The sequence below is a fragment of the Stigmatopora argus genome, chromosome 1 (genome assembly GCF_051989625.1).
Source record: "Stigmatopora argus isolate UIUO_Sarg chromosome 1, RoL_Sarg_1.0, whole genome shotgun sequence".
Classification (NCBI taxonomy): Eukaryota; Metazoa; Chordata; class Actinopteri; order Syngnathiformes; family Syngnathidae; genus Stigmatopora; species Stigmatopora argus.
In genome coordinates this window covers 20,967,269-20,991,618 of record NC_135387.1, presented here as the reverse complement: position 1 = coordinate 20,991,618, position 24,350 = coordinate 20,967,269, and the positions used below count along the sequence as shown (strand labels likewise).

Sequence of the window (24,350 nt, the reverse complement as noted above, 5' to 3'; positions counted from 1 at the left end):
CTCCACAATCTGGATCTGCAGATATGTTTGGAAGGAATTAAACATCATGATCCTCTCTACATGGGCTTATTCAGATACTTGCTCCTCCATTTCTTCTTGTATTGCAACGGAAGAATTTTCGTTATTGATATAGACAGCACCATTGGATATTAAATTTAGAATGCGATAATCATTATTTTTCACTACGTTTGATTTTTTTAGTTTGCTGTTTTGGCCTTGGATACAGATAGTTCTACAGTATTTATAGGGTACTAGGGTTAAGCATTTTAATTAGCCAAAACCTCATTGAGCCAATTTCACAACATTTAGAAAATGGAGAAAGCTGAAAACTCAACATTCTCTAAAAATATGGCCAATGCAGAGCTCTTCTCTCGGACTGGATATACCATATTGGGCGTTATCATGGGTGTCTTCTCTATTTTGGGGGTCGTCCTCAACATCTTGGTGATTGTGGTGACAGTGAGACACAAACAGCTGAGGCAGCCCCTTAGCTATGCACTTGTCAGCCTGGCTGTCTGTGACCTGGGCTGTGCTGTGTGTGGAGGGCTGCCCACCACTGTGACCACCGCCATGGGATACTTCAGCCTCGGACGTGTCGGCTGCACATTGGAAGGCTTTGCGGTAGCCTTTTTTGGTGAGTCTCTCTGCCAGACCACTGTCTTTGTGAGCGTTTGTGTGTGGATAGGTGTGTGGGCTATTACATCAAGATATTATGAAGTCTTTGGGATTGAAATTTAAATTTAATTTAAGTTATTAGTGATTATTATTGGCTTGGTAAAATGTCTCAATAGTTTTGTTTCAAAGCAGCTGACCGAGTAAACAGGATAATCTGATATAGTCCCATTTAATTGGATAAAATAGTAGTACTTGTCTTGTATTCAACAAATGTCCAACAGTGGCTATTTTGCCTGGGAATGTTGGCAATTATTTAATATGTTCTCCTCTAATACACATTGTAAAAATGAAAATCCATTTTTTTCCAAGTCTTTTGCACTTGATCAAACCTTGTCTGTCCTTGAAATGATTCACTGTGCTTGCTATGATTGATTTTGATAATGCCAAAGCTCAAAAACAAAAAAGTCATCAACTAATATTGTCTAATAAGCATGATTTAATGACCCCTCCCCCTTACAGGTATAGCAAGCTTGTGTACAATAGGAGTGATTTCTGTGGAGCGCTATATAGTGGTGTGCTATCCAATGGGTGCTGTACGCTTCCAGACAAGGTACGTGCCATTTTTCTTTCAAATCAAGCAGCTCAAAGGACAAAATCAGTGAAAGCTCCTGCTTCTTATTAGACATGCCATCGCTGGAGTGGTGCTTTCTTGGGTGTGGTCCTTTGTCTGGAACACTCCGCCGTTGTTTGGTTGGGGGAGTTATGAGCTGGAGGGGATCAAAACTTCCTGTGCCCCCAATTGGAATAGCCGAGATGCAGGGAATATGTCATATATAGTCATCTATTTTTCACTCTGCTTTGCTGTGCCCTTTTCTATCATTACGGTGTCCTACGTGCGGCTCCTGTGGACTCTCCGCCAGGTGAGCCACTGTAGAATGTTGCTATTTCTCACGTGTCCTGATTTGACAAGTGTCTACATTGCCGTGCCAGGTGACCAAGTTGCAAGTATCCGAGGCTGGCAGGACGCACCGTGTAGAAGTACAAGTAGCACGTATGGTTGCCGCCATGGTGCTGGCCTTCCTGGTAACCTGGTTGCCCTATGCTAGCATGGCCCTTGCTGTCATCCTTGATTCCACGCTAAAAATTGACCCACTAATCGCAGTCCTACCGGTCTTTTTTGCAAAAAGTAGCACGGTCTACAACCCCATCATTTACGTTTTCATGAACAGACAGGTAAACCAAAAGCCATCATATACGTCCAAATAACAAAATGAACATACTTTGTGTTGTTCCTTTTTCCAGTTTCGAAACTACGCCATTCCCACTATCCTATGTGGATGGAACCCGAATGCCCCAGAAGAGGATACATCTGATGCCGAGCCAACGGTTGCTTCTAGTTACAAAAGCCAAAGGGATCTCTGAAGGATCACTAGAATCACCAGAATCACCAGAGATAACTTTAGATGCACCTTCACATCTGTATGGGAACCACTTGAGAGCGTATCCAATTGCACTGCATTCAGATAATTTGGGGTTTTCACTACCAGTGGGCTATTATTTTACCACAATGAGTGCCGTGATCTACAATTACTCTGTTTCACTGTTGATTACTTTGTTTCCACCAAATGAATAAGAAAAAAATAATAATAATGTATATTGAAAAAAAAGTCTACACACCCTTATTTAACTTTCAGGCTTTTGTGACAAAAATCATACCAAAGCATTTTACAACAATGTCGCAATTCACAGTGGATGTGCAAACGTTTTAAAGTGTCATTATCAACATATGTAGTAAAAATAAGAAGCTTATTTTATTTAGTGTGTGTGTTCATTGTGACAGAAAAATTAAGTTTCAAATGATTAAGATTTAGTTTTTCCCATGTAAAGTTTGTGTCAGAGAGTGCGGTCAAGCGGGCGTGAAAACAGGGATGGACCCAAATGCAGGGAAACAGGGAGGCTAGGTAGGGTGCCGGTAACACAAAAGGTTTAATTAAAAAGACAACATTTAATTTTTTTTAAGTGTAAACAAAGGCAGAGGATCAAAAAACAAAAAGGTAAACTAAAAAACTAGAAGACTCAAGCAAACAAAGGACAAGACTTGGACACAAGACATGAGTTAATGAGAAATAGGGAACAGGTGTGTGACACAGGAGGCAACAGGTGAAAACAATAGACAATCACAATCACAGGACAAAAATAAAGGAGTAAAGGTGGGGGAGACAACACAAACATGACAGTTTGTGCATTAAGTGAGTGGTGCTCACTAGCAGATCTTTGACTTATAATTTTGACAGCCACAGATATAACTCCCAATATTTGAGTGTCAAATATTACTGTAACAAAAGACACAATGACAACAATGGTCAATAACACAATTTTTATTTTATAACATGGTGTCATGTCTCTCTTTACTCCATTGCAACACACACTCAACACAGCCAGACCTTCATCCCCTTACCCTTATGGCTTTCTATTGACACACCTCAAAACAATTGAGGTGTTATGTAGCGAATCTTCCTAATTTCCAACTCATTAAAACTGTTTGCGTGTTAAACAGCAAAACGCATAAAAGACCAATGTTCTTGTAACTTTCTCTGTCAAATCTGACAGTTTAATCACTCATAGTCACCCCTCTAAATAATCAACGTCCCATTATTACTCCCTATCCTGGCTTTGATTACAGAAATATTGCTATGCCTTTCATTAAAGAAACACAAAAAGGTCAGAATGTGAATAGCTGTATCAAACCTATACACGTCTCTATATTTACAATGTGAGCGATCGTCTATGTACATGCTACATACTGCCACACACTTAGTCGAGTAGTCCCTGGTAGGCACAGACATGGGATGGCGTCTCGGTCTGAGGCGATCCCATTTCAGCGCCAGGCAAGAGTGACACTCCAATCTACTCGTATACCCATAATCCATCTCAGAAAAACAGTACATGTTGATTGGTTTGTTTACTGGTGTGTCAAATGGTTGTGTGTGCTTGGAGATTAATGACAGCTAGTATTACAAAACAACATTGTGTCAGAGGGGTTCAAGTCCTGTTAATGACCCAGTGATCTTCTTGTACAGATTTTTGTGTGCGCAATGCACTCAAGTTGTTATCTGGTAGCAAAGCAGCACACCACCACATTGTTGTCAAATCTTATTTTCATTTTGTTGGGCACATTGTTGGTAATTATTAGTACATATGCCGTGCAACCACTGCACTCATCTGGTGAAGTTCCTGTTCCAAAAATTTCAAATACTATATGAATTACATGGACATGTGGAACACATAAAGAACTTTGAAATGGCTAGAATATAAACTAGGTAGTCTGATTGGAGTCTAAACAACAGAGAGTAGGGAACACCCAACAAAAAAACTGGTGCAGCAATGCAGAAATAGACTTCATAAGAAAAGCCTTGCAAAGGAATTTCAGGCCAACATTTTCTGCTCTAATTGGAATTAACAGAGGTTCAGCCAACACCTTGCAGCACCCACAAAACAACACAAGCAATTATGTCCTGAGCTCAAGGAATGTGCAACACGTTCCCAGCCAGTCACCAACTATAACAGCGGGAGCACAGCAAAGACTGAAAAATACCATTTGTTGGAAATACCATTGCTTTTGAGAAGTACAAAGTAAGATCTTATATACAAATAGGAATAAATTCAAGTGTAAAAATAGACACTGCACATGGAGCTGCTGGTCTGGAGAGGATTGGGGAGGTTGAATCAACTACTAGTGATCCAAAGAGGTAAAATTAGGTGCAAAGAACAGTTCAACAACAACGCCTGTAGTATCAAACACAATAAGTTGTGAGTCAAGGCAAAGGGTATCTAAGGATAAGCAGGTGAGGACTTGTACACTTTCTCGATCTCGTTTTCTTTACAAGTTGTTTAGGGGAGCTTTACAGTATCATTGATTATTATGACTTCCAAAATTAGTGGCTTCTTTTTTGGTTTATCATATGTAGATTCATCATTACCCTAAAATCTCCAACGTACTTACAACCCAACTCTGACAGATGAGGTAAAGTACCATATTGACAGTGTCTCTGACCTCTACTGGACTATAAGGTGCTAAATTTCATCTCTGTAAACAACAGATACACACAGGACTTTCAAGTGAAGCAAAAGTGGTAGTGTTTGTGTGTGTGCGCAAAAGCCAGCGACATGGGAGCTAGAAAATGACGATAATGTGTGTGTATTTGTGTGTTTCCGTGCTTTTTTTTTTACAGATCATGTAATGAAGGGCAATGGTGAGGTGCAATATTTTTAGTTTGGATTGAGGCTGAGGCATTCCTCGACAAATGAGCTCAGTCTGTTTATGTACAGTAATAGTACAACAAAGTCGGAAGAGACCTAAGATTGAGGAAGTTCATATGAATTCGGCCCACTGTCACTACTCTTTCTTCAAGTTTAAGTTCGGTTCTGGCCCACATGAGCGCTGCCCTCATCTGGACAGCAGCAGTAATAGCAGCATGGAAAATCACAAGCTCTCCCACTTTCCTCATTTGTTGTCTCACACATTTCAGATTTGTCTTTTTTCCCCTGTCCTTAGGGGGTACCCTTATTCATGAGTCGTGTATGAAATCTTCAGTCCCAGATCTATTCTGTTCATTTTTCTATGTGGACATGGGAATCATTTTTTCTTCTTTGAATGAGTGTGTCGCTCCTTCAGTACACGTGTTCGCTGAATGTTTGTGTCTGAATGGTATGCTCCTTCAGTCACGGACTTCCTCGCTTTTGGGGTCATCCAACGCGGTTAGAACAACACACTCTGTCGTCTACCCTTCCCCTGAGCTGAGAGACAGACAGAGAGAAGGATGTTGTCAGGGGGTAACACAACTGGAAACAATAATGATAGGAAATAGATACTAAGCATAAACATTAAACCACTATGTGAGCAAGCACATTTTATTTCCACAGCATTTCTGCATCTCGCTCACCAGAAAAATTTCCACCAAAGTTTTCCAAGAATATTTTTAAGACGGGGATTTATTTCTCCAATTTGAGGACCACAGGCAAAAAATATTTTGTTCAAAAGACAGCTTATTGTGGGGTTTCCATTTTATGTCTTTAGTAATGGCTGTTAAAGTATTAGAATTTGGTTGCCTAAGCGTAAAAATAGAGTTGGGGAATAAAAATGATGAAAACATTTAATGATTCAAATAAAAAAAGCATCTGAGCAAAATCACTAAAAATGTTATGACGAACGAGGTTTTGCCCAAATTGCAAAACATGGTAAACTTTTAACTCTGCATCATTAAAAACAAAATTGGGTGTTAAAATTCTTTATTTTTAGTGACGGAAAAACAAATAAACCTGTGTAAATATACTCACCCGCATCAAATCAAACACTGCAAGAAAAAACCCACACTAGATTCATGCTACTAATTAAAAAGGCACACCACTTCACGCCCTTACCTAAAGGTTCAAGAAAAAGACTACATCTGTCACTGGAGAAACCTAAAGAGGACTACAAATAAAAAGAATGAACTGACCCCCCCATTAGTCTCTTCTTTTACCAATATATTGGTGTTCTTTTCTTTACTGACAGAAAGGCTGGGAGCGGGTTTGGTCTAAGAAAAATACAGTGAGCTAAGTGAAAGTACAGAAATGGGTGCAGGACATCAAATGTGAAGAAAAGTTAAGAGGCAAAGCAGAAAGAAAAATATAATAAATAATAAGGACTATATATGAACCTCCTGCAAGGAAAGATAAGCGAGGAATTAGGTATTCTCCCTCAACATACAACGTGGTATTGCAAACAAAAAGTGAAACTGCCGAGAGGAAAAGGGGCCAAGTGACATTCGAATAGTCTGCAGAAAGAAAGAAACAGAAAACATGACGATACAGACAGTGTGAAAGAGACCGTATTTACCAGAATGTTAGCGGCCACTCAGCCAGTGGAAGTGGAGGTCAGATTGTGACTCTGAGGCCTGGGATTGGTTGCTTCTCTCTGGAAGTACTGCGAGGGTGCGGAGCCTAGCTTATGGGGCATCGCTTTTTAGGGTTGGGAGTCAGCAATAAAGAAGTATGTGGAGTGGGGAGCACAAAGGAGACAGAAAGTATTTAGGAGAAGATGATTATTGCCATAGAAGAGTGAATGGGTGCAGAGACAAAGAAAGGGGACAGTTTATAGGGACAGGACAAGAGACACAAAGATACAAACACACATCCACCGTGAATTTGTTGGTTTTACGTATATGTTCCTGGTTAGTTTTGATGGGGAGTTACATTTAAACGTCTTCAATTTACAAACAAAACAATTTCAATAGCTCAACGATTTTTTTTTTTTGGGAGGCGGTTAATCTGCAAGGGTTTGTGCATTTTGCAAATACTTTAGAGCATATGTTCAAAATGAGAACATTTGGGACAATTTGTCGGACATAGACTTGTTAGAAGAGTTTTTCAGTCAATCCTGCAATAATCACACATTTTTCTGAAAGCTTTTGTTTGTTTTGAAATTGATTACTATGTTTTGTGTTTATTAAGTACACATCACAATACAAATCTACCATCTAAAGTACAATATCTTGCGTCATGTCTCACAGGAGCCGTGATTACTATCATCCATTTGGAAACATGAACGCTCAGGAAGTATGAACACCCAGCGGCATGAAAGACAACAAAAGCAAAGAGGAAGCAAGCGAAAGAGAAGAGAAAGAAGGCCTGTCCTTGTCTTATTTTTTACTGTCCTATGTTATCCCAAATACGTATATGTTATACCAATCTTTTTCTTTTTGTTTCCCATTTTATAACAGACTTACTTGACTCTGGGTAGACTGATGGTCTCTTTCCAGGGTCTTTTTGGAGCTGAACACCTTTTACAGAAAATATTGAAGCAGCTATAAAGAAAAAAAGAGAAGGTAAGATGGTCGCCCGGTGTTAGAGAAAGACTCGTTAGCAGTCGTTAACTCACTGTCAGCCAGGGTTTGAACCTGCTCGCCAAGAGTTCTGAAATACGCATGTCTGAGAGCCTCCTCGGCTGACACTCGCTTTTTTGCCTCAAACTGCAATCACGCAGAGACGTACAAAACGTTTGAAAGATCATAATTTTCCTGTAATGTGTCTTTGATTGCTTGTATGTTGATTACCTGCAGGAGCACTGAGAGCAAGTCGTGACCATCGTTATCTATCCTGTACACAAAAGAAGAAGAGAGCAGGGGTCAATGAGGTCAAGTTCTTAACCCATCATACATTACAAACTGTGGAGGAACTGAAAACATTATGCGACCAATTAATATATTCATAGGACTATGGGATCAAGCTGAGAGCAGTTTCTAACACCTGTCTCCAAATATGTAACACTGGAATGAAGTGCTAAAATAAAAACCTAAAAAAAAATCTTGTTAAATGACTACCTCTCTGACAGTCTCAATAAACAAAGCCCTATTATCTTTGCAAGAAAAGCATACTAAGCCCCTGGGAAATATTACTGTATTTCAATACACAACATTTGATCATTTTACATTTACAGGAATAAGTCGCTAAATGTGCCATATGGCCATGATCACTTATTGTGGGCTGTGAACGCTGTGCAGTGTGAAATTGCATGCAATTATAAATATTTCAATCACTTGTTTTTTAATGAAATCATTATTCGCCGATGACATGACACACGCGTACCTCGGCGCGTGGTTGACAAGCGGTTCTGCGGTGTATTTAGGGAAATTGTATGTCTTAAACTCTTCAGTGGTGCTGATGCCAGGCCAAGTCTCTTCTGTTGGGGTGCCTAAAGGAGTTGAGATTTCATTTTATTAATCAGTTGCAGGTCAATACAATTTCATTGGTAACATGAGATGTATTGGAAAAGAAACAATTACACCACTACAGCTTTATCAAATGGGTTGATGTCAGTCAAACAAAAACAAAAAAGAAAATGCACTGCACTGGAAATAACCCCTGCGTAACCTCACCGAGGATGCGGAATATGAGGTGGAGTTCATCCTCTATGGTTGATCCTGGGAACAGAGGCCTTCCTGTGATCATTTCATAAAAGATGCAGCCAACACCCCTGGACAGTGATTCACAAAAACAGAGTGAATGTAAGTGTGTGGAAGACGTTGGCACGTTTGTGAGTGGTGCTTAGTAACAGCTACAACATTTTAGACAGGATAAAGGTGACAATTTATGCAGGCCCTCTTCAGGTCATCATAGCCCGGTGTAACCAACACTTGTTTTCAAAGACAAAACAAAATGAATGATCTGTGTCTTCTGTGTCTGCGTTTATCTGTTCCAGTGAGGATTTAAATTAATTCTAAAGGCATAAACATTATATTTGCATAAGAATGCAGCCTGTGTGTCTTTGCTTTGCTTACTTACCACATGTCTATGGGTGTAGAGTACTCAGTGGAGCCGAGAAGAACATCTGGAGGTCGGTACCATAAAGTCACGACTTCGTTAGAGTAGGTCTTTGTGGGGACGGATTTGGCCCGTGCCAAACCTTAATTAAAGAGGGAAAAGACACAAAGAATGATGGAAATATTGACTAAGTCGAGTTTGCAAAAGACAATTTTTATTTCACTCATTTTCTAACAGACTGTTGACAGATTTCCCGATTGCATTAAAACTCTAAACTGCTTGTGAAGATCAACATTTTTAGGGGATATCAATTACTACTTTTTGGGGGTAGCGTGGCTCGCAGAAAGGCATAGTTATCCAGGGTCAATTCAGATAAGAGGAAATTCAACAGTGGCATTTTGGTAAGGAAAGGCCATACCAAAGTCAGCGAGTTTCAGCTCCCCTTTCTCGTTAATGAGTAGATTCTGGGGTTTAAGGTCCCTGTGGAGGACCTTCCTACGATGGCAGTAGGCAAGACCTCTCAGTAGCTGGAATAGGAAGATCTGGAAAGGAAATAGTGGGAATATAATCCTATTCTACTGCAGAGTTTCTCTTACTAATGGTTGACCAAACAGTGTACTACCTTGACGTTGTGTACACTCATTATGCTTCCACAGTCATCCATGTACTGTTTCAGATCTTTTTCCTAATGACACAATTGAGTGTTGACACTTAGATAAGTAAAACATATTTACATTAGTAGACACAACACTCGAGTGTACATACACAGACACGCACTCACCAAATACTCAAAAACGAGTGTCAGGCACTTGTCAGTGTGGATAATGTCATGAAGAGTGACAATATTGGCGTGTTTCAAGTCTTTCAGTAGAGACACTGCAAAAGGGAGACATTGAGAGCGCAGTCCAAATAGAAAATGAAAACTCAGCAGTAAAAAGAATAGCTGCTAGCGACATAGTCAAACCTTCTCTGATGGCCGTGCACGGTGCACCCTCTTCGTGCTCCAGCCGGATCTCCTTCAGAGCCACCAAGTTGTCTGTTAGTTTGCTTCGCCCCTTAAAAACGGTAGCATATGTTCCCTGGCAAAGAGGAAAAAAGTCAAGTGAAAATCCAGAAGGAATATTTTGATTTGCACGGCTCATCTCACCTCCCCTAATTTGTCCAGTTTGATGTAGGTCTCAAGTTTTCCAAAGCCAATTTCAGACTAAAAGAGAACAGATTAGGGTCATGAATGAAAGTTGCTTTAGTATTATCGTGACAGACAACATCTCCTTTTTTTACTAGTAGAAAAAATTGTGGAAGATAAATTTGATTTCAGAAACTTCAGTCTTTTCCAAAAGGTGCAGTGTACATTTTTCAGATAAAACAAAATTGAGTCATTAAATATACAGTATATGTGTGTATATATCTTTGTCTACTAATTGCAGCGACATAGTTTATATTGACAGACTTAGCAAATACCGAATACATGTGTTACAAATGAGAATAATCGATGACTTCCAACAGTGCACTATACCAGATTTCACACTGAGTGAATTTGTCGATGCATTGAGACATTGCTTACATCATTATTCCAATAGTGATATTTTGTGGGTTTTTGTCTACTTTGAGTTTTTCTCAATGGATGGCTAAGGTGGTCAATTCAGATCAATGGGGAAAAATGATTTAAGTGTTAGTGTTTTAAATTGCCGGCATGATCAGTGAACAAATTCTAATCTAAAGATGGAACTGATATAACCCCCTCTGTCATTATCATTCAACCAATGTGAAGATATAAATTGTAATTTGCAAGTTGTCCATTATTGCGACATAAGCATGAAAAATGTTTTTTATTGGTAACAATATTATAATACAACGTGATTAATAATGTAGCAAACTTGTGAAAGGAGGGGTCTCTAGTGACTAAGTTAACTAATGAGGCATGTGATATCTAAAAGCCATCTTTAAGTGTATGTGACAACAGAGCCACAATGAGAGCTATCACACAAGCAATAACACAGTGACTGTAAACATTCAAAAGGGCAGAAAGACAAACACTATTGCCACCTCGCCATACACCATCTGCATGACAGTGGAAATCATCATCTTGTGCTGTGGCTTATCTAACTTGAGCTGACTGAAGTTGTATGTCTAAAATAGAGTACAACCCTAATTCAGTGCACGCTTGTGTGTGAGGCTGCATATGCATTTGACAAATCAATTTCTCTATAACACTTTGGTGGTAGCCCGGCGAAGATTTTATGAAAATGAAAGCACCATAAAACCAAATGGAACAATGAAATATTGTGTGTTCTGGGAATAGAATCCATTAACAGATTACTCCTATTTATAAACTGTGAAGGGTTTCTCTATGTGTAGCCAATAAGAATGTGTGATGTGGTAAGAGAAATAAAAGGAATCTTTTGCCAAGAAAAGTGTTGATGAAAGGAAGTGTGGCTTGCTTTTAATATAATAAAATTGGCGCTGAGATGTGCATAGCGATGAGGTTTTAGTTTGGGGAAAATAATAACAAAACCAACACCTTCCTTTACCAGTCTCGCCCCCAGTCTTTTTCGGAATGTTGTTAATAATTGATTGTCAAAGGCAAGATGCATATGAAGTAATGTGATGCCAAGCACCTTCGCTTGAATTACAGTGACGAAAGATCCAATTACGGTTTCAAACAGGCACATATGTTACATGACACCTGACACTTCGCCGTGGTTTTGGTAACAAAGGACACACACACTCAGAAGTCCATGGGCCATTACCATCTGTGTGCTTGCCATTTCTAGGCTTACATTTACTGATCACAAATGTGACGGGGAAAGCCTTACCCATTTATAGCACCTCATTACTTAATGTGCTCTGTGAGAAATGACTAAAAAAATACCACCTGTACAGAAAATATAATGGTCAATGTATGAGAAAGTAAATGATGTGTTCATTTAACAGTGTCTCAAATTGCGAACAGTGTTTTGTCATTTGCACAGGAGTTTTAAGTTAACAATACAGAAGGATCATAGACAATACTGTTTTTATTTTTGCCCTACAAATCATTTGATGCGTTTATATATGCGTTTTATAAATGCAGGGAAGCACAGGAGACTTTTGCATTAATAACTAAGGGCTGAAAATTCACCTATCCACTGAATTTAGTGCTCCACTTCTTCTGTCATCATTTCAAACTTCTTGAATTATTTTTTAAGTCATTTAGTAATTTTTTGATGGAATGGAAAACTTTTAATGCCGTTATCAGTGCTCTTTCAGAAATGTTTGGCGTTAATTTATGGGATCATAATCGTTTGAAAACCATGCCCTTGCATGTTAGTTAAATTTGACAGGGATTAGTGAAGTGAGGCTAAATTCAAATCTTGCTAGCAGTTTTATTAATAGGCTGCTTTCATGAATAGATGCATTCATACTTGTATCTTTGCCTCAATCGTCCTTGATCTTTGCTTTGGTGTTTGGTGTTATTTTGTTTAATCCAAGTCAGAAAAGCACCTCTGCTAAAGAATTGATTCTCCTGTTACATCACATACACGGCTTCCAGAAAAAGTCAAAGTCGCTCAAGAGAGTCTTTGACAAGGTTAAACATCAGACGACTGCCTTTCTCTCATCCACTGAAAACATATTTTTTTCTTGGCAAAGCTGGCTTCAAAAATCAATTTCTTTCATCTCACTAGGGCTCCTACAAAATAGCTACGTCACTAAAGCGCTTATAGAAAGGAGCTGGCAGCAGGTCACAGGCCTTCCCCGACAATAATGGGAAAATGAATGAAACCTGTATACATAGACAAAGAATATCAAGGCATGGTTATGGGTTATGTAAAATGTAAATGAGAATGATGAGCTGCGTGAATGATTTTGTTTAGATGATCATGAATGAAAGGAGGGACTGTGTCTCCAACAGCGCCCCAAAAGTGGAAAAAAACAGAGCCAGTGAAAGAGAAGCATTAATTCAGTAGCAGCACAATGGCATAAAAGGATACTCTGCATAATCATGAATATTTTCCCATTTCTCCCCATCCTCCAACTTACAAGATATGTAAAGCAAACCCCTCCTCACACAACTGCTCCCTCCTTAATCATATCCATAATCGCTTGGTTTCAAAACATAACAGACTTGCTCAACCCTTTACTGAGCCGTCGGAAACTGTAGGCCATTGCCCATCACTCAGTGAGCATTTAAAAAAAAAAATGCAGTCTGTGCTATTTCATTCGTACACAGCACATACTAAATAATATATGAATCGTCGATGTTGCAAATGTTGTAAAGCAGACCCAAATAAGATAGAGGTGCTTAACATGTGTATAGACTGATGTGAACACACACACAGAGTACTGACCAATGAAGCGCGTCGTAGCCTGCGGCTCATGGGCTTGTCAAAGGGCGGGCTGTTCATGGCAAACTTCTCTAAGTAGCCCTCCGGTAGCCTGATATCAGCTGGGAGAGACAGACGTTTGTTTAAGTCCTGAAAGATAGACAGAAAATATTTTGTGAGTAGGCCATTAAACAAATCATTGTTTTTTTTTAAGTGGGTCAATGAAAGGAGTAAAAAAAAATTTTACAAGCATTTAACACATTCTTTATAATGGTCTTTCATTTATTCACCTTCCATACGGTTATCCTCTTATAGCTAAATATATTAATTAATAATTAACTGTTATAAGAACTAAAAAACTAAACGATATAAAAATTCTTCGAAAATCACAATGTCTACTGGCCTACTTTAAGAAAGACCCACGATTCTTAAGAGCTACATGGTGTCCGCAGGCAACTAACTTCCAAAGCGTTGTGGATCACTGCTCTCCAAAATACTATTAAAAAAAAGATAAAGCCCCCCAAAATCTAAACATTTACATTTTCTGGGCTCCCTGCTAGAGTGAGAACGATCCAAAAAACCTTAAGGCGGGTATTTATATTGAATTGAGTTCACTGGCACTACACAGCATTCATATCACACCTTTTCGCCAGTCAGTTCAAGCTAAATATCACTCACTCTTCAGCTAATATCTCAAAAAATGTACGTACGGTATGCTGGATTACTCGTATCTACTGTACAAAACAGTACGGATATCTAGTATAGAAAATTCAGTACTCAGTAACATGACTATTTCATTATAGTAGTTTTTACTGTAAAATAGGGCGAACATTAACTCATGTTGTTGATTATTCACATCAACACGCTTTGTATCTTTCCATTGTTTGCAAGCACGCATTTGTCCAAAGTGCCTTAATGCTCACTAATGTTGTCATCAAAGGCAACGAAGTGAAAGCGACAGATGAGCATCGAGTGGCCTTAAAGAGACCTTAGATACAAGGACATAGGCCCAGTGCATTCTGGTTGTTGTAGGCTTTCTAAAATTTCTACAATTAGCAATGAAAATAGTGTGGAATGTATGTGTAATGTGGAAAATAGAGGCACCTTTCTTGTACGCATCCTGATTAGTAGGTCAACTTATGATGCTTCAAGAAAACCGATGCTACAGTTATCTTCAGTGTGAATGAACGTCTACTAAAAATCTTCGTCAATTTCATGCCAAGACATTTTCCAACTACTCGGTACATTTTTGGCAGAGTGACAAAGTTCCAGACCTCATCTGGAACACATCTGACTGGTCTTTTGGTGGGTTTCCTCTCATCGCTTTTCTCCTTTGCTAAGTGTAGCAGGCTTTTGTGTCTTAAGATCTGCTCAGAAGCTGTAAGAGCTCAATTACACATTAAATGTTTTCATTTGATGTTTTCATATACTATCTCTGCTAAGCATCATATATGAATATATGTGTCCATACAGGATGAAATATATTGTTCAAAGGCAATTCTCTATGAAGTCAGTTTTCCAAAATGTAGAATTGCTCCAACAGTATATGATATGCATGTCAACTGTTAACACATAGTTTCCATGGTAGCAGGGTTGTCTGGTTGGCAAAATTCAAGCAGCGACAGAGCGTAAGTGTTTGTACGCATTCTGCTTTATTACATTTATCAGTCCGTGTGTGTGATAAAGAATGAAAGAGAGGACGGTCTATAGCTTTTGCTCATTTACTAGCAAGCAGGAGGAGTAAAAGCCTACTCCAGAATATAAGCACCACACACCCCTGGCAAATGTACTCTCATGCTGTGACATAAGACAATGTTCTGCAGGCTTAATAGGAACACAGAAAGAAAACCGATCCATAAACACATCAACTGAGAGTCATGCTTTGAGCTGAAAGATTAACAATTTAGAAGAAGCAAAAGACAAGAGTGCAAACGCAAAAAACAAACACTGTGATATAAGCATCCTTGAAAATACCCTTCAGATACATATTGTGCTTTGAGTTCCAATGGATAAGGCCACATAAATGAGTGAAAATGGACACAGGCTCACAAAGAACAACGCTCATGACCCTTTTACTGACTGGTATTGGCTAAATAAGTATCCCCACGCGATCATGCGTGCGACCATACTCACAATGCAGAATAGCTCTAGTAGCTCCCTCATTGTCCTCCTTAAACGTGTCTTTTTATAATGCACTCACACACACGCGCGTTGCCCCATGCACATCTCGGTGCTGCCACATGACTGCACGCACACAGTAAGTAAGACCACTGTGCCATGCAAATGCTCAGCAAGAGAGTGAGAGAGAGAGAGGGGGCTGTACAAAAAAAAGAGGAGGCAAGGGAGGGAGAGAGCGAGTAGGAGGAGAGGAGAGCGGAATGGACAGATTCCTAAGAGGAGGAAGGCACATTGGGGGAAGGGGGAATGGAAGGGGCAAACTGAGAGGAGACATTGTTTTTCCCCGTCTCTCGTTGCCATCTTGTACTCCATCTCTCCTTTCCTCCTGCCTCTAGATCACATATCAATCTCGAGGCCTCTCAATACTTAGCTCATGTTATTCTTATTTTTATAATTTCAGTTTCTTTCTCTTGTCATTGTGCACCCCTCCTCCTCTCGATTTCTCTGGTAAACATGGTCTAAATTAGTCCCTTTTACTGTTCACAGCAGGATGAAGCATGTGTCCAGAGGCATTTCCCACAATACTGCTGTGCTCATCATTCTCCAGCTTCTTGAAAAAAACACGATGAGACGCACGTCTGTCCAAAGCAAGGCAGCAAATCATATCGGCAGTTACCGGTACACTATAAAGTAAAGGTGACTCAGCATGGTCAGCAATGAATCCTGCTCTGGTAGGTGTTATGTTTAGTGTGCGTGCCAACACAAACCACTTACAACAATACATCCATAATGTGCAGATGCTCATATCGTAATTGCTCTTCCTACAAAAGCGTGACACTTATACAAGCATAATCATTTTCAGTTTTAAACTGCAGATTTTGATTCTAATCTATTTATGTACATTACCCTTTAAATGACCTTTATATACTTTTTATTTGCTTCGTAGCTTATATAGTCGCAAACCTACACAATTTTTGACCACATCTTCTGCAATAGGCAGTAGTGATCACTATGGCAGATGGCGCTTATCTAATTCGTGTTTCCACTTGGGGTTTTACGGCAATGTGGGTTTTGGTGCAGACTGACATTAGAAAGTCTTTTTCATGTATGAACACAGTGGGGGTGCACATCTGTTTTGTAAGGAAATGCATCCATTTCACAATTGAGATGTGATCCACTGATGGATTTCCTCTTCTAGCTTTCAATGGAAGCAGTTGTGCCATTGAAAATATATTCCTTCATCCAATTTGCTCGAAATCTGCTGGAATAATAATAATAATAATAATAATCGGACATAGGCCATGTCGTCATTACCACAACACAAAAAAGCCTACTTGTCATCACACGCAGAAAGTCTCCAGCATGCCCTGCGATCCTTGTGAGGATAGGCAGCTCAGGTAAAATGAATGAATTTATATATATATATATATATATATATATATATATATATATATATATATATATATATATATATATATATATATATATATATATATATATATATATATATATATATATATATATATATATATATATATATATATATACAGTTGTGCAAAACACTTACCTGGTACCAATTTTTTCTATTGCTCCCTATTTTACTATTACTTTAACGAATATCGTATTTTCACGACTATATGGTGCATCGCATTTAAAGGCGCAGGCAGTGTCAGTAACGAGTGCTATTTCTGTACACACAGGAAGCACCGCTTTTAAAGGTGCACCGCTACGCATTACCACTAGATGGTGCTGCGCTAAAGGGAATGTCAACAAAACAGTCAGATAGGTCAGCCAAACTTTATTAATAGATTACAAATCAGCTTTCTGACAACCCCATTCACTCCCAACATGAATAAACAACAGGTTTTTTTTTTTCTCCGAGTTTAAAGTATTAGTCTTTTCTTGACAGCAATAGCATAATAACTCATGTTGAACAGGTGGGCATCTCACCAAAGTCGTCATTAATCGAGTCAGTAATTTCTGCCTTCCTGAAAGCTCGGACCACAGTTGAAACTTCCACCGGGAATGACGGCGAACATAGAATTAATGTGCTACATCGAGCTCAACCGGAATGAAACGCAGTTTTATATATCTCAGCATTCACCGTGCACCGGAAATAGAGTCTGGGGCTGCTTGCCGTAGTTGCCAGAGCTGTTGCGGCGCAATATTTATCCATATTATATATATATATATATATATATATATATATATATATATATATATATATATATATATATATATATATATATATATATATATATATTAGTGTGGTCGCCGTCATACTGGGTGTATTGACAAAAGAACTATATATCCCAGCAGTCACTGCGCAGTACTTTCTCTACGGGGAAAATAGTAGAGTAGGGGGCTGCTTGCCGTAGTTGCGGCCCAATATTGATCCATATATATATAAATATATATAAATATATATAAATATATATAAATATATATATATATATATATATATATATATAAATATATATATATATATATATATATATATATATATATAGTTCGCAGTCTAGCTTTGAATGCTCTGTTGACGCCAACATCTAGCGGCTGGAGTTCTTTTGTCAATCCAGCCGGAATGACGGCGAGCACCAAATTAGTGTGCTCGCCGTCATACTGGGTGTATTGACAAAAGAACTACATATCCCAGCATGAATCGCGCACGGGGGAAAATGAAGTCGCAGGCTGCTTACCGTAGTTGCGAGACCTGTAGAGGATGGTGTACCCTATCGACTGATTTATTTTATTTTATCGTGATAACAATTTTAGTATTGGTCCATATATAAAGAGCACTGGATTATAAGGCGCCCTGTCTATTTTGGAGAAAATTTAAGACTTTTAAGTGCGCCTTACAGTCGTGAAAATACGGTCATGTTTTTTCTTGATTTATGATAAATTAAAAAACTGCCCCGCTAAAGTGCTGACTAATATTTTTGCCCTTTCTTTGTTCATTCTTTGGCTAGTGCCCTATATACTCCAGTGTGTATAATAGTTCGAAAAATACAGTAGTTAGAGGCTTTTAATACAGCCAGCTTTAATTTAACAATTCAAGTGAGTTCAAAGTGTCATCCATTAAATACTTCAAGCACCTTATTGTTACATGTCACAGAAAACATGACAATGTCACTAAACTATTACCTCTTTCAAGACCTTGCGCCACATAAGGCATTAATTAATAACATTAGGTGTTATTGAAACCAGGTATGTGTCAACCGCATTCATTATGCATAATGTTGGACTTCCTTTACCTCATTAGAGATGCGTCGGTGGTTATTGTTCCTCATACGGACCCTGACTGGACTCTGAACCTCATCAGAGGATGTTCCGGAAGCCTGATCGCTCTCCCCGTCTGAACCCATCTTCACGTTCTCATGGACGATGCCTGTAATTGACAACAGATAAAAGTTTGTACATCATAAGCTTTTAAACAGTCCTCAGGATATGCAATGTATCACAGTCAATGCAAGGAGTGCTAGGCACTGAGTATAAATTTCCATTGGTAAACTGAGAAGACCAGCGATCAATATTAACCTGAAAGCATTAGGAGTTTTCTCATCATCTCAGTAATCTCCCCTTCACACCCCACATACTCTTTCTGAATCCATCTGGCTAATGAATCGCATTGCAGAAGATAGGGCTCTCACCCTAAGAATGAAATGTAGTAATACAATTTTGTACATCTAGGGGTCTTCGTTTTGAACTTTTGTCAAGTTGTGTATCTAAGCAAGTCTGTTTCTGCAGCATGACGCTGCTCTGGCTGCTGAAAGCCAAATGTTTAAGTTCACAGGAAGCACTAAAGTAAGTAAAGCACTAAAGGCCCTCAAGTTACAGGGACAATGAAATTGAGTATGATGTCATTGTCACGTCTGCAACGCATCAGACATAAAACAGATTGAGGGCGTGACATCTAAATTCAATTGTAATGGTTAACTGAAAACAGATATGAAACTGTCTGAAGGGGCTGGTCATTTAAGGCATTTTGGTCATGGGGGATTCCAACATGCATATACAACTAAAGTGGTTGGTGATATTGTAATTTATTTTTTCAAATAAAGAAAAGATTTGGGGTAACTGTGACAAAGTTGTTAGTGCAAGTAATCCTAGGACCAAAGGGTCCACGATTTCTGGCTAAGACTGCTCATTGTCTAAGTGTCCTTGTGAAAGAACCTAATTAGCTCCCAGTGGGTTGGCAGCATCTCTCATGTAAGGCGTCACCCATTGGTGTGTGAATAATTTGGTGTGTGGGAAAAAAAATACAATGTAAAGTCTCTTTGAATGTCTAGAAGAGCACTACGTGATTCCAATGCTATAATATTGTAGGGTATGTGGCGAGTATCAATACAAAATGTACCTTTTCAAAACTAGACTAGCTTTCACCATGCTAAATAATTACATCTAGTTTTGTTTACTTTGTGGTACAACAACACAATTAAAAACTGTTTTCCAACTACAGCACAATATATTGCCAATCGATATATATTATTCATCCAGGGGAATAAAAGCATGAGAGAATATGCTTACATAACTTAATTTCTGCAGAAAGCTGAGTAGACAGTATAATTATCAGGCATTAGTGTCCCCCACCTTAGTTGTGAAACATTAAACTCAAGCTAACTGCCACCTGAGTGTGAGAAAATATATTTATGAAGACTTCCCACCCAACAACAGAAACACGCAGGCGAACAGACTCTCTAAAACGCGTAGCAGCAAATACTTTTTAATAATAATAAGTAGTGGCTTTCAAGTCTTTTTTTACATATTCAGAAGTGTGACTTTAGGGAAATCCCACCGCTATTTCCCTAAAACATCCTGCATGTATGCTTCCTGTAAACAACCTCTGTGACTTGAGAATCCTATAACACTAAATGTCTTGATTAAAATGAACTATGACCGTCAGGTTGTCTCCCTAAGTCAGGGGTGGGCAAACTATTCCACTATTCTTGTTTTCTGCAGGAATCTCATTGGTTAAACTGTCTGTGCTATATCGGTTGGAACAAAAACCTGCACCCACACCGGCCCTCGAGGACCGGTTTGCCCATGCCTGCCCTAAGTGTTTCATTACTCCAGAGAACTGATAAGCACAGCCAAACAGAATGTATGCCCTCTACTGGCTAACTCGGGAGCTACAGCCAAGATTTAACAAATTAATCAGCCCCTAAAACAAAAAATATAAAATCGGGCTCCAAGGATTGATGGGTATAAATACCTAGGATATACCTCCCAATTTCATTCTGATCTGCTATGAATGGGAGAGAAGTGGTTATTAGTAGTTGGTAATTTAGTTAGTGTCCTCAAGAACAACGAGAAAAACAAAGTGAGTGAGACCTTGAGACCTCCCTGCAGCCGGTCTAAAAATTTGATGTGATAAAGAAAAATTGAGTAATCAGTTTTGAATTTCTCACCCACAAATTAGTGTTGCCTATGATAAATTTAGATTTCTGATACCAGCCTTCAAGTAATTTGAGTGCAGCAGTTTAATAAAAAATTGTACCCCGATTAAATTTCTAGTCAAGGACAACATCCAACTGATTTAATTCTGTTATCACTATAATTTGAACCAAATCATCCTTTTAAGGTAATGTCCTGTGGCTCTGAAAGGGATTTTAAAATGTGATGAAATATACCCTCTAAATTTAGAGTGTGCAAGAATAGAGTGGAGGCAATCTTGTTCAGACAAGTAAATGAGCATTTTAAATATTCAAAAGAACTTTAACAACTCAGAGGATAACCAGCTACGTTAGGCAAGATGTAGCCTTCATCAATTATGAAAAAGTTTACTGAATCAAGTATGAAGACAGCAGAAATGGTAGTGAAATTCACCATGTAAATACAAGTTATGCCTTATAGTCACAAAAATCTTGTTTCATCTTCATGGCGTTACACAATTTCGGGTTCACTTCTGTTATTAGGGTATGAAATGAAATATATATGCAGTATACGAGATAACTGTTGTCATCCAACCATCGGATGAGAGATCAATAATCAATAACACATAATGACACTCACCAATACGACTTCCCGTAGTACGGCATGACTCCAGCACACGAAGCATACGGAATGGAGACATTCTCAATGTTGGGTCTCTTTCTCCCATTCTAACCTCCACCGTCCGAGGGTCTCCCAGCCTGGGACCACTTCCAGGACTCCCTTTTGGGTTTCCTGACATATCCATTGCTCCAAAGGAGTAAGTAAGTCCAGTCAAATCTTCAGACAGAGTGGTGGTTCTAGTTGAGGCATGCAGTCAAGAGCATTTTTGTGGGTGGACAATATGAAGCAGCACGTCCTCTTCATGCAACAACTCACTCAGCTAATACTCTACTTCACTAGTTAATAGCTGAAGACACTCCCTTTTATGCTACCCTCCTTTTCCCTGCAGTCAGACTCTGTTCACTGAGGGTCAAACAGTGCAGGCACAACACGGGAGATAGTGTGGAAAAAACATAAGCAGAAAAAACCTGACAGGTGATTTAATCTCCAAATTTGCAAATCATCCTGAAGATACTTTCTTGTGTCTTAACTGGCCAGCTGTTCTCTTCAAACTCATATTGCTTTATCACTTGCAATATGGCCATGTCCCGCTCTTCCTATTCTCTCTGTCACGTCTCTGCTTTGTCCTCTTCTATTCATCGCAACACTCTATTCAGCCTCTCCCTCTTTCCACTCCCCGTGCGATGTCTTCTTTCTTGCCTTTGGCGCTCTATCAGTGCTTTCAATGTTGTTAGTCGTCCAGCTCCCTCCCTTTACCTTGCCAATACCCTCCTTCCTCTCATGTGATACCAATCTTTGTCCGTGTTTTTTTCTCCATCTGACCATCTCAACTACTCTGTCCTTCTGCTCTCATCAGTCCGGGTCCTCCAAGAGTGTTTTTGTAGCGGGAGGAGGGTTTGGGGGGCAGCAGTCGCATTATTTTTTTTCTGCGTGACTGCATGATTAACCTCTTCAACAAATTTGCAGTATTATTTTATTCAATTTTGCTCTCTCTTTGGTTTGTCTTTGCAATGCAGACGTCAAACCACACTAGTTTCATTTTTTGCACCCATGTTTGCTCTGTTAGTTTTTTCCACTTCAATGGTTCTCTTCTAGACCTGAAGCAGAATCCATTACCGATGGGCGTGCACGGAGACACCTAACATGTGCCAATGTGCATACAGATAAGAAAAAGACATTGTAGAGGATACAAACAATGCACCAACGTGGTAATGTTAAGATATTAAAGCAAAAACGAAGCCAAGACATAGCCAAAGCCCTAAGAGTTTGTTTTGAATTCAAATGAATGTTATTATTGTAATTATACAAGCATAATAAGATTAAAATAGTCCATTCTTTCATTATCTTTCAGCCCACTACATCCTGAGCCACGTGCCAGCCAATTGCAGGAATAAAGAGGCAAACAACCTTTCCTACTCGCAAATCACACAATTTGATTGACCTTCAGTGCATGTTTTTAGAAAGTGGGACGTAACCGGGGTACTTGCAGAAAACATGCATGCGGAGAATGTTGGCACACTGTGCAGTAAGACAGAATTAAACCTTTGGTGTTGGCCAAAAGTGGAACTGCTGCGTCACTCACTGGATAATCTTCAGTGTATCATGCAGTAACTCTTGAGCAGGGATTGCATTGAACAAGACTCATGCATGCTTCATTCACAAAGAGTGAATAACAATATTAAATTACTCACTGTATAAGGACACCCACTGATATTGCCCTCGGTGAATTGTTCAGAGCAGGGACAACAATTCTGCTCCAAATGACTGTTTCCTACTTGAAGTGAATCACTTTATTTAGCATTTGTTCCTCCATTCTATATGGTTAATGTTGAGTCAAGCCACATGAAAACAAATTAAGAGACTATTTCAAAATCAAACATTAAATGCCCATAAATCTGTTGCTGTCAAAAGTTTACATGTAAGACAAAGATATTTTGTTGTTCATCATTAAGATGAACACATTTCTATATAAACAAGAGAGATAATTAACAGGAACCAATGCCAGAGTAAAACAAGCATGAGAAAGTGGCTTACGGAGCTGGACTATGGTAGGCTAATTATCTTTACATCTGAGTGATATATTTTTTTAAATCACAGAGTCCCGAGGGTTTACTGTAAACTGTAAGTTCTATATGTGCTACTGCCCAATAATTCGACCATAAACTCCGGATAAAATTGGAGACTTTCACCGAATTTAGCTTTTTCTGTCAAAATGATTTTCTTTTTACAACTTCAACGGCTACTTTACATTAAATTCTTAATGTATTTTTACCTTATTATATTTCCAAAATGAGAAATCCTATCTCTGCTGTATTTATTTTTGTGTTGCAAGTATGCAAGCAGTGGGTCCATAATCAATACAGGCACACGGTCCTGTCACGTAATTTAGATTCAGTCCTGAGGGCGTATGCAGTGCAGCTAATAACAATATTGTTTAATGTGAAAAATGTAAATTTTTTAAACATTGTCAAAATGCAGATGTTTATGTTTAACATCAACCTGCATTTACGGGGTAATTTAACGACAACGCATCTGTTACACCAGTTAACAAAGACATTCGCGTTATACAGTTGGGTGTTAAATAATATTTATGAAAGGAACCTCAAGGCAAATTGCAAGACAGACTGCAGAGCACAAGATTGAAATTGTTCCATAATGCTGCTTTCAGCATTCTTTTTGTTGGACATTTACACATTTGAGGCGAGGGGTCAACAAGGCATTCTAAAGTGGTTATGCCAGTATATGAAGCCCTGGTCCACATGATGGCTGCCGTACTTAATTTCCTGGTCTCTATGATTCAACTGTTAAATCATCTCTTTGCTGAAAACCTCATCTTATTTTGCTGTTGTTCATTCCCTTGTATAAATTACAACCATTTGAGAAACAAATTTACTATCATGCAAGCATTTACTGGCCTCGATAAAAGCACAAAAGGCTTACAAGACGATACCGTGCATAATGAGACGTAACACTGCTGTTATTAAAGATCGACTGAAGTCAAGTGTCTTTGCCAGCAAA

At 38.9% G+C, this 24,350-nt stretch overlaps 2 protein-coding genes across 8 annotated transcripts in view; one reads left to right on the top strand and one right to left on the bottom strand.

The window, feature by feature from the left end:
- The first annotated feature begins 387 nt into the window (after positions 1-387).
- On the top strand, positions 388-2,052 carry parapinopsina (parapinopsin a). The gene is made up of 5 exons (XM_077608368.1): positions 388-634; positions 1,135-1,225; positions 1,298-1,535; positions 1,606-1,848; positions 1,918-2,052. Exons 1-5 carry the CDS (start codon positions 403-405, stop codon positions 2,035-2,037), a joined length of 924 nt encoding a protein of 307 aa, XP_077464494.1. The 5' UTR covers positions 388-402; the 3' UTR covers positions 2,038-2,052.
- Positions 2,053-2,977: 925 nt separating this feature from the next.
- The window catches only part of LOC144080376 (cyclin-dependent kinase 17-like), a 32,370-nt gene continuing 10,997 nt past the window's right edge, over positions 2,978-24,350 (bottom strand). For 3 of the 7 annotated variants that reach the window (XM_077608361.1, XM_077608360.1, XM_077608364.1), the window contains 15 exons: positions 18,593-18,726; positions 13,245-13,370; positions 10,064-10,120; positions 9,881-9,995; positions 9,698-9,792; positions 9,539-9,601; positions 9,335-9,458; positions 8,938-9,058; positions 8,532-8,629; positions 8,242-8,347; positions 7,710-7,752; positions 7,535-7,625; positions 7,383-7,460; positions 6,494-6,615; positions 2,978-5,412 (listed from right to left, as the gene is read on the bottom strand). In XM_077608361.1, coding sequence (XP_077464487.1) covers positions 6,512-6,615; positions 7,383-7,460; positions 7,535-7,625; positions 7,710-7,752; positions 8,242-8,347; positions 8,532-8,629; positions 8,938-9,058; positions 9,335-9,458; positions 9,539-9,601; positions 9,698-9,792; positions 9,881-9,995; positions 10,064-10,120; positions 13,245-13,370; positions 18,593-18,726 — 1,355 coding nt within the window. In that variant the 3' untranslated portion in view covers positions 2,978-5,412; positions 6,494-6,511. Of the gene's footprint in view, positions 5,413-6,493; positions 6,616-7,382; positions 7,461-7,534; positions 7,626-7,709; positions 7,753-8,241; positions 8,348-8,531; positions 8,630-8,937; positions 9,059-9,334; positions 9,459-9,538; positions 9,602-9,697; positions 9,793-9,880; positions 9,996-10,063; positions 10,121-13,244; positions 13,371-15,353; positions 15,521-18,592; positions 18,727-21,350; positions 22,340-24,350 lie in introns of those variants that run through there. The other 4 variants (XM_077608362.1, XM_077608365.1, XM_077608363.1 and 1 more) reach the window with 3 other exon arrangements.

What these genes read in the sequence shown, in the direction of transcription:
- parapinopsina (XM_077608368.1), top strand. Translation starts at nt 403, where the DNA reads ATGGGTGTCTTCTCTATTTTGGGGGTCGTCCTCAACATCTTGGTGATT. An exon ending in TCCTGTGGACTCTCCGCCAG is followed by an intron (nt 1,536 to 1,605) that starts GTGAGCCACTGT and finishes TTGCCGTGCCAG; the next exon opens with GTGACCAAGTTGCAAGTATC. An exon ending in ACGTTTTCATGAACAGACAG is followed by an intron (nt 1,849 to 1,917) that starts GTAAACCAAAAG and finishes TCCTTTTTCCAG; the next exon opens with TTTCGAAACTACGCCATTCC.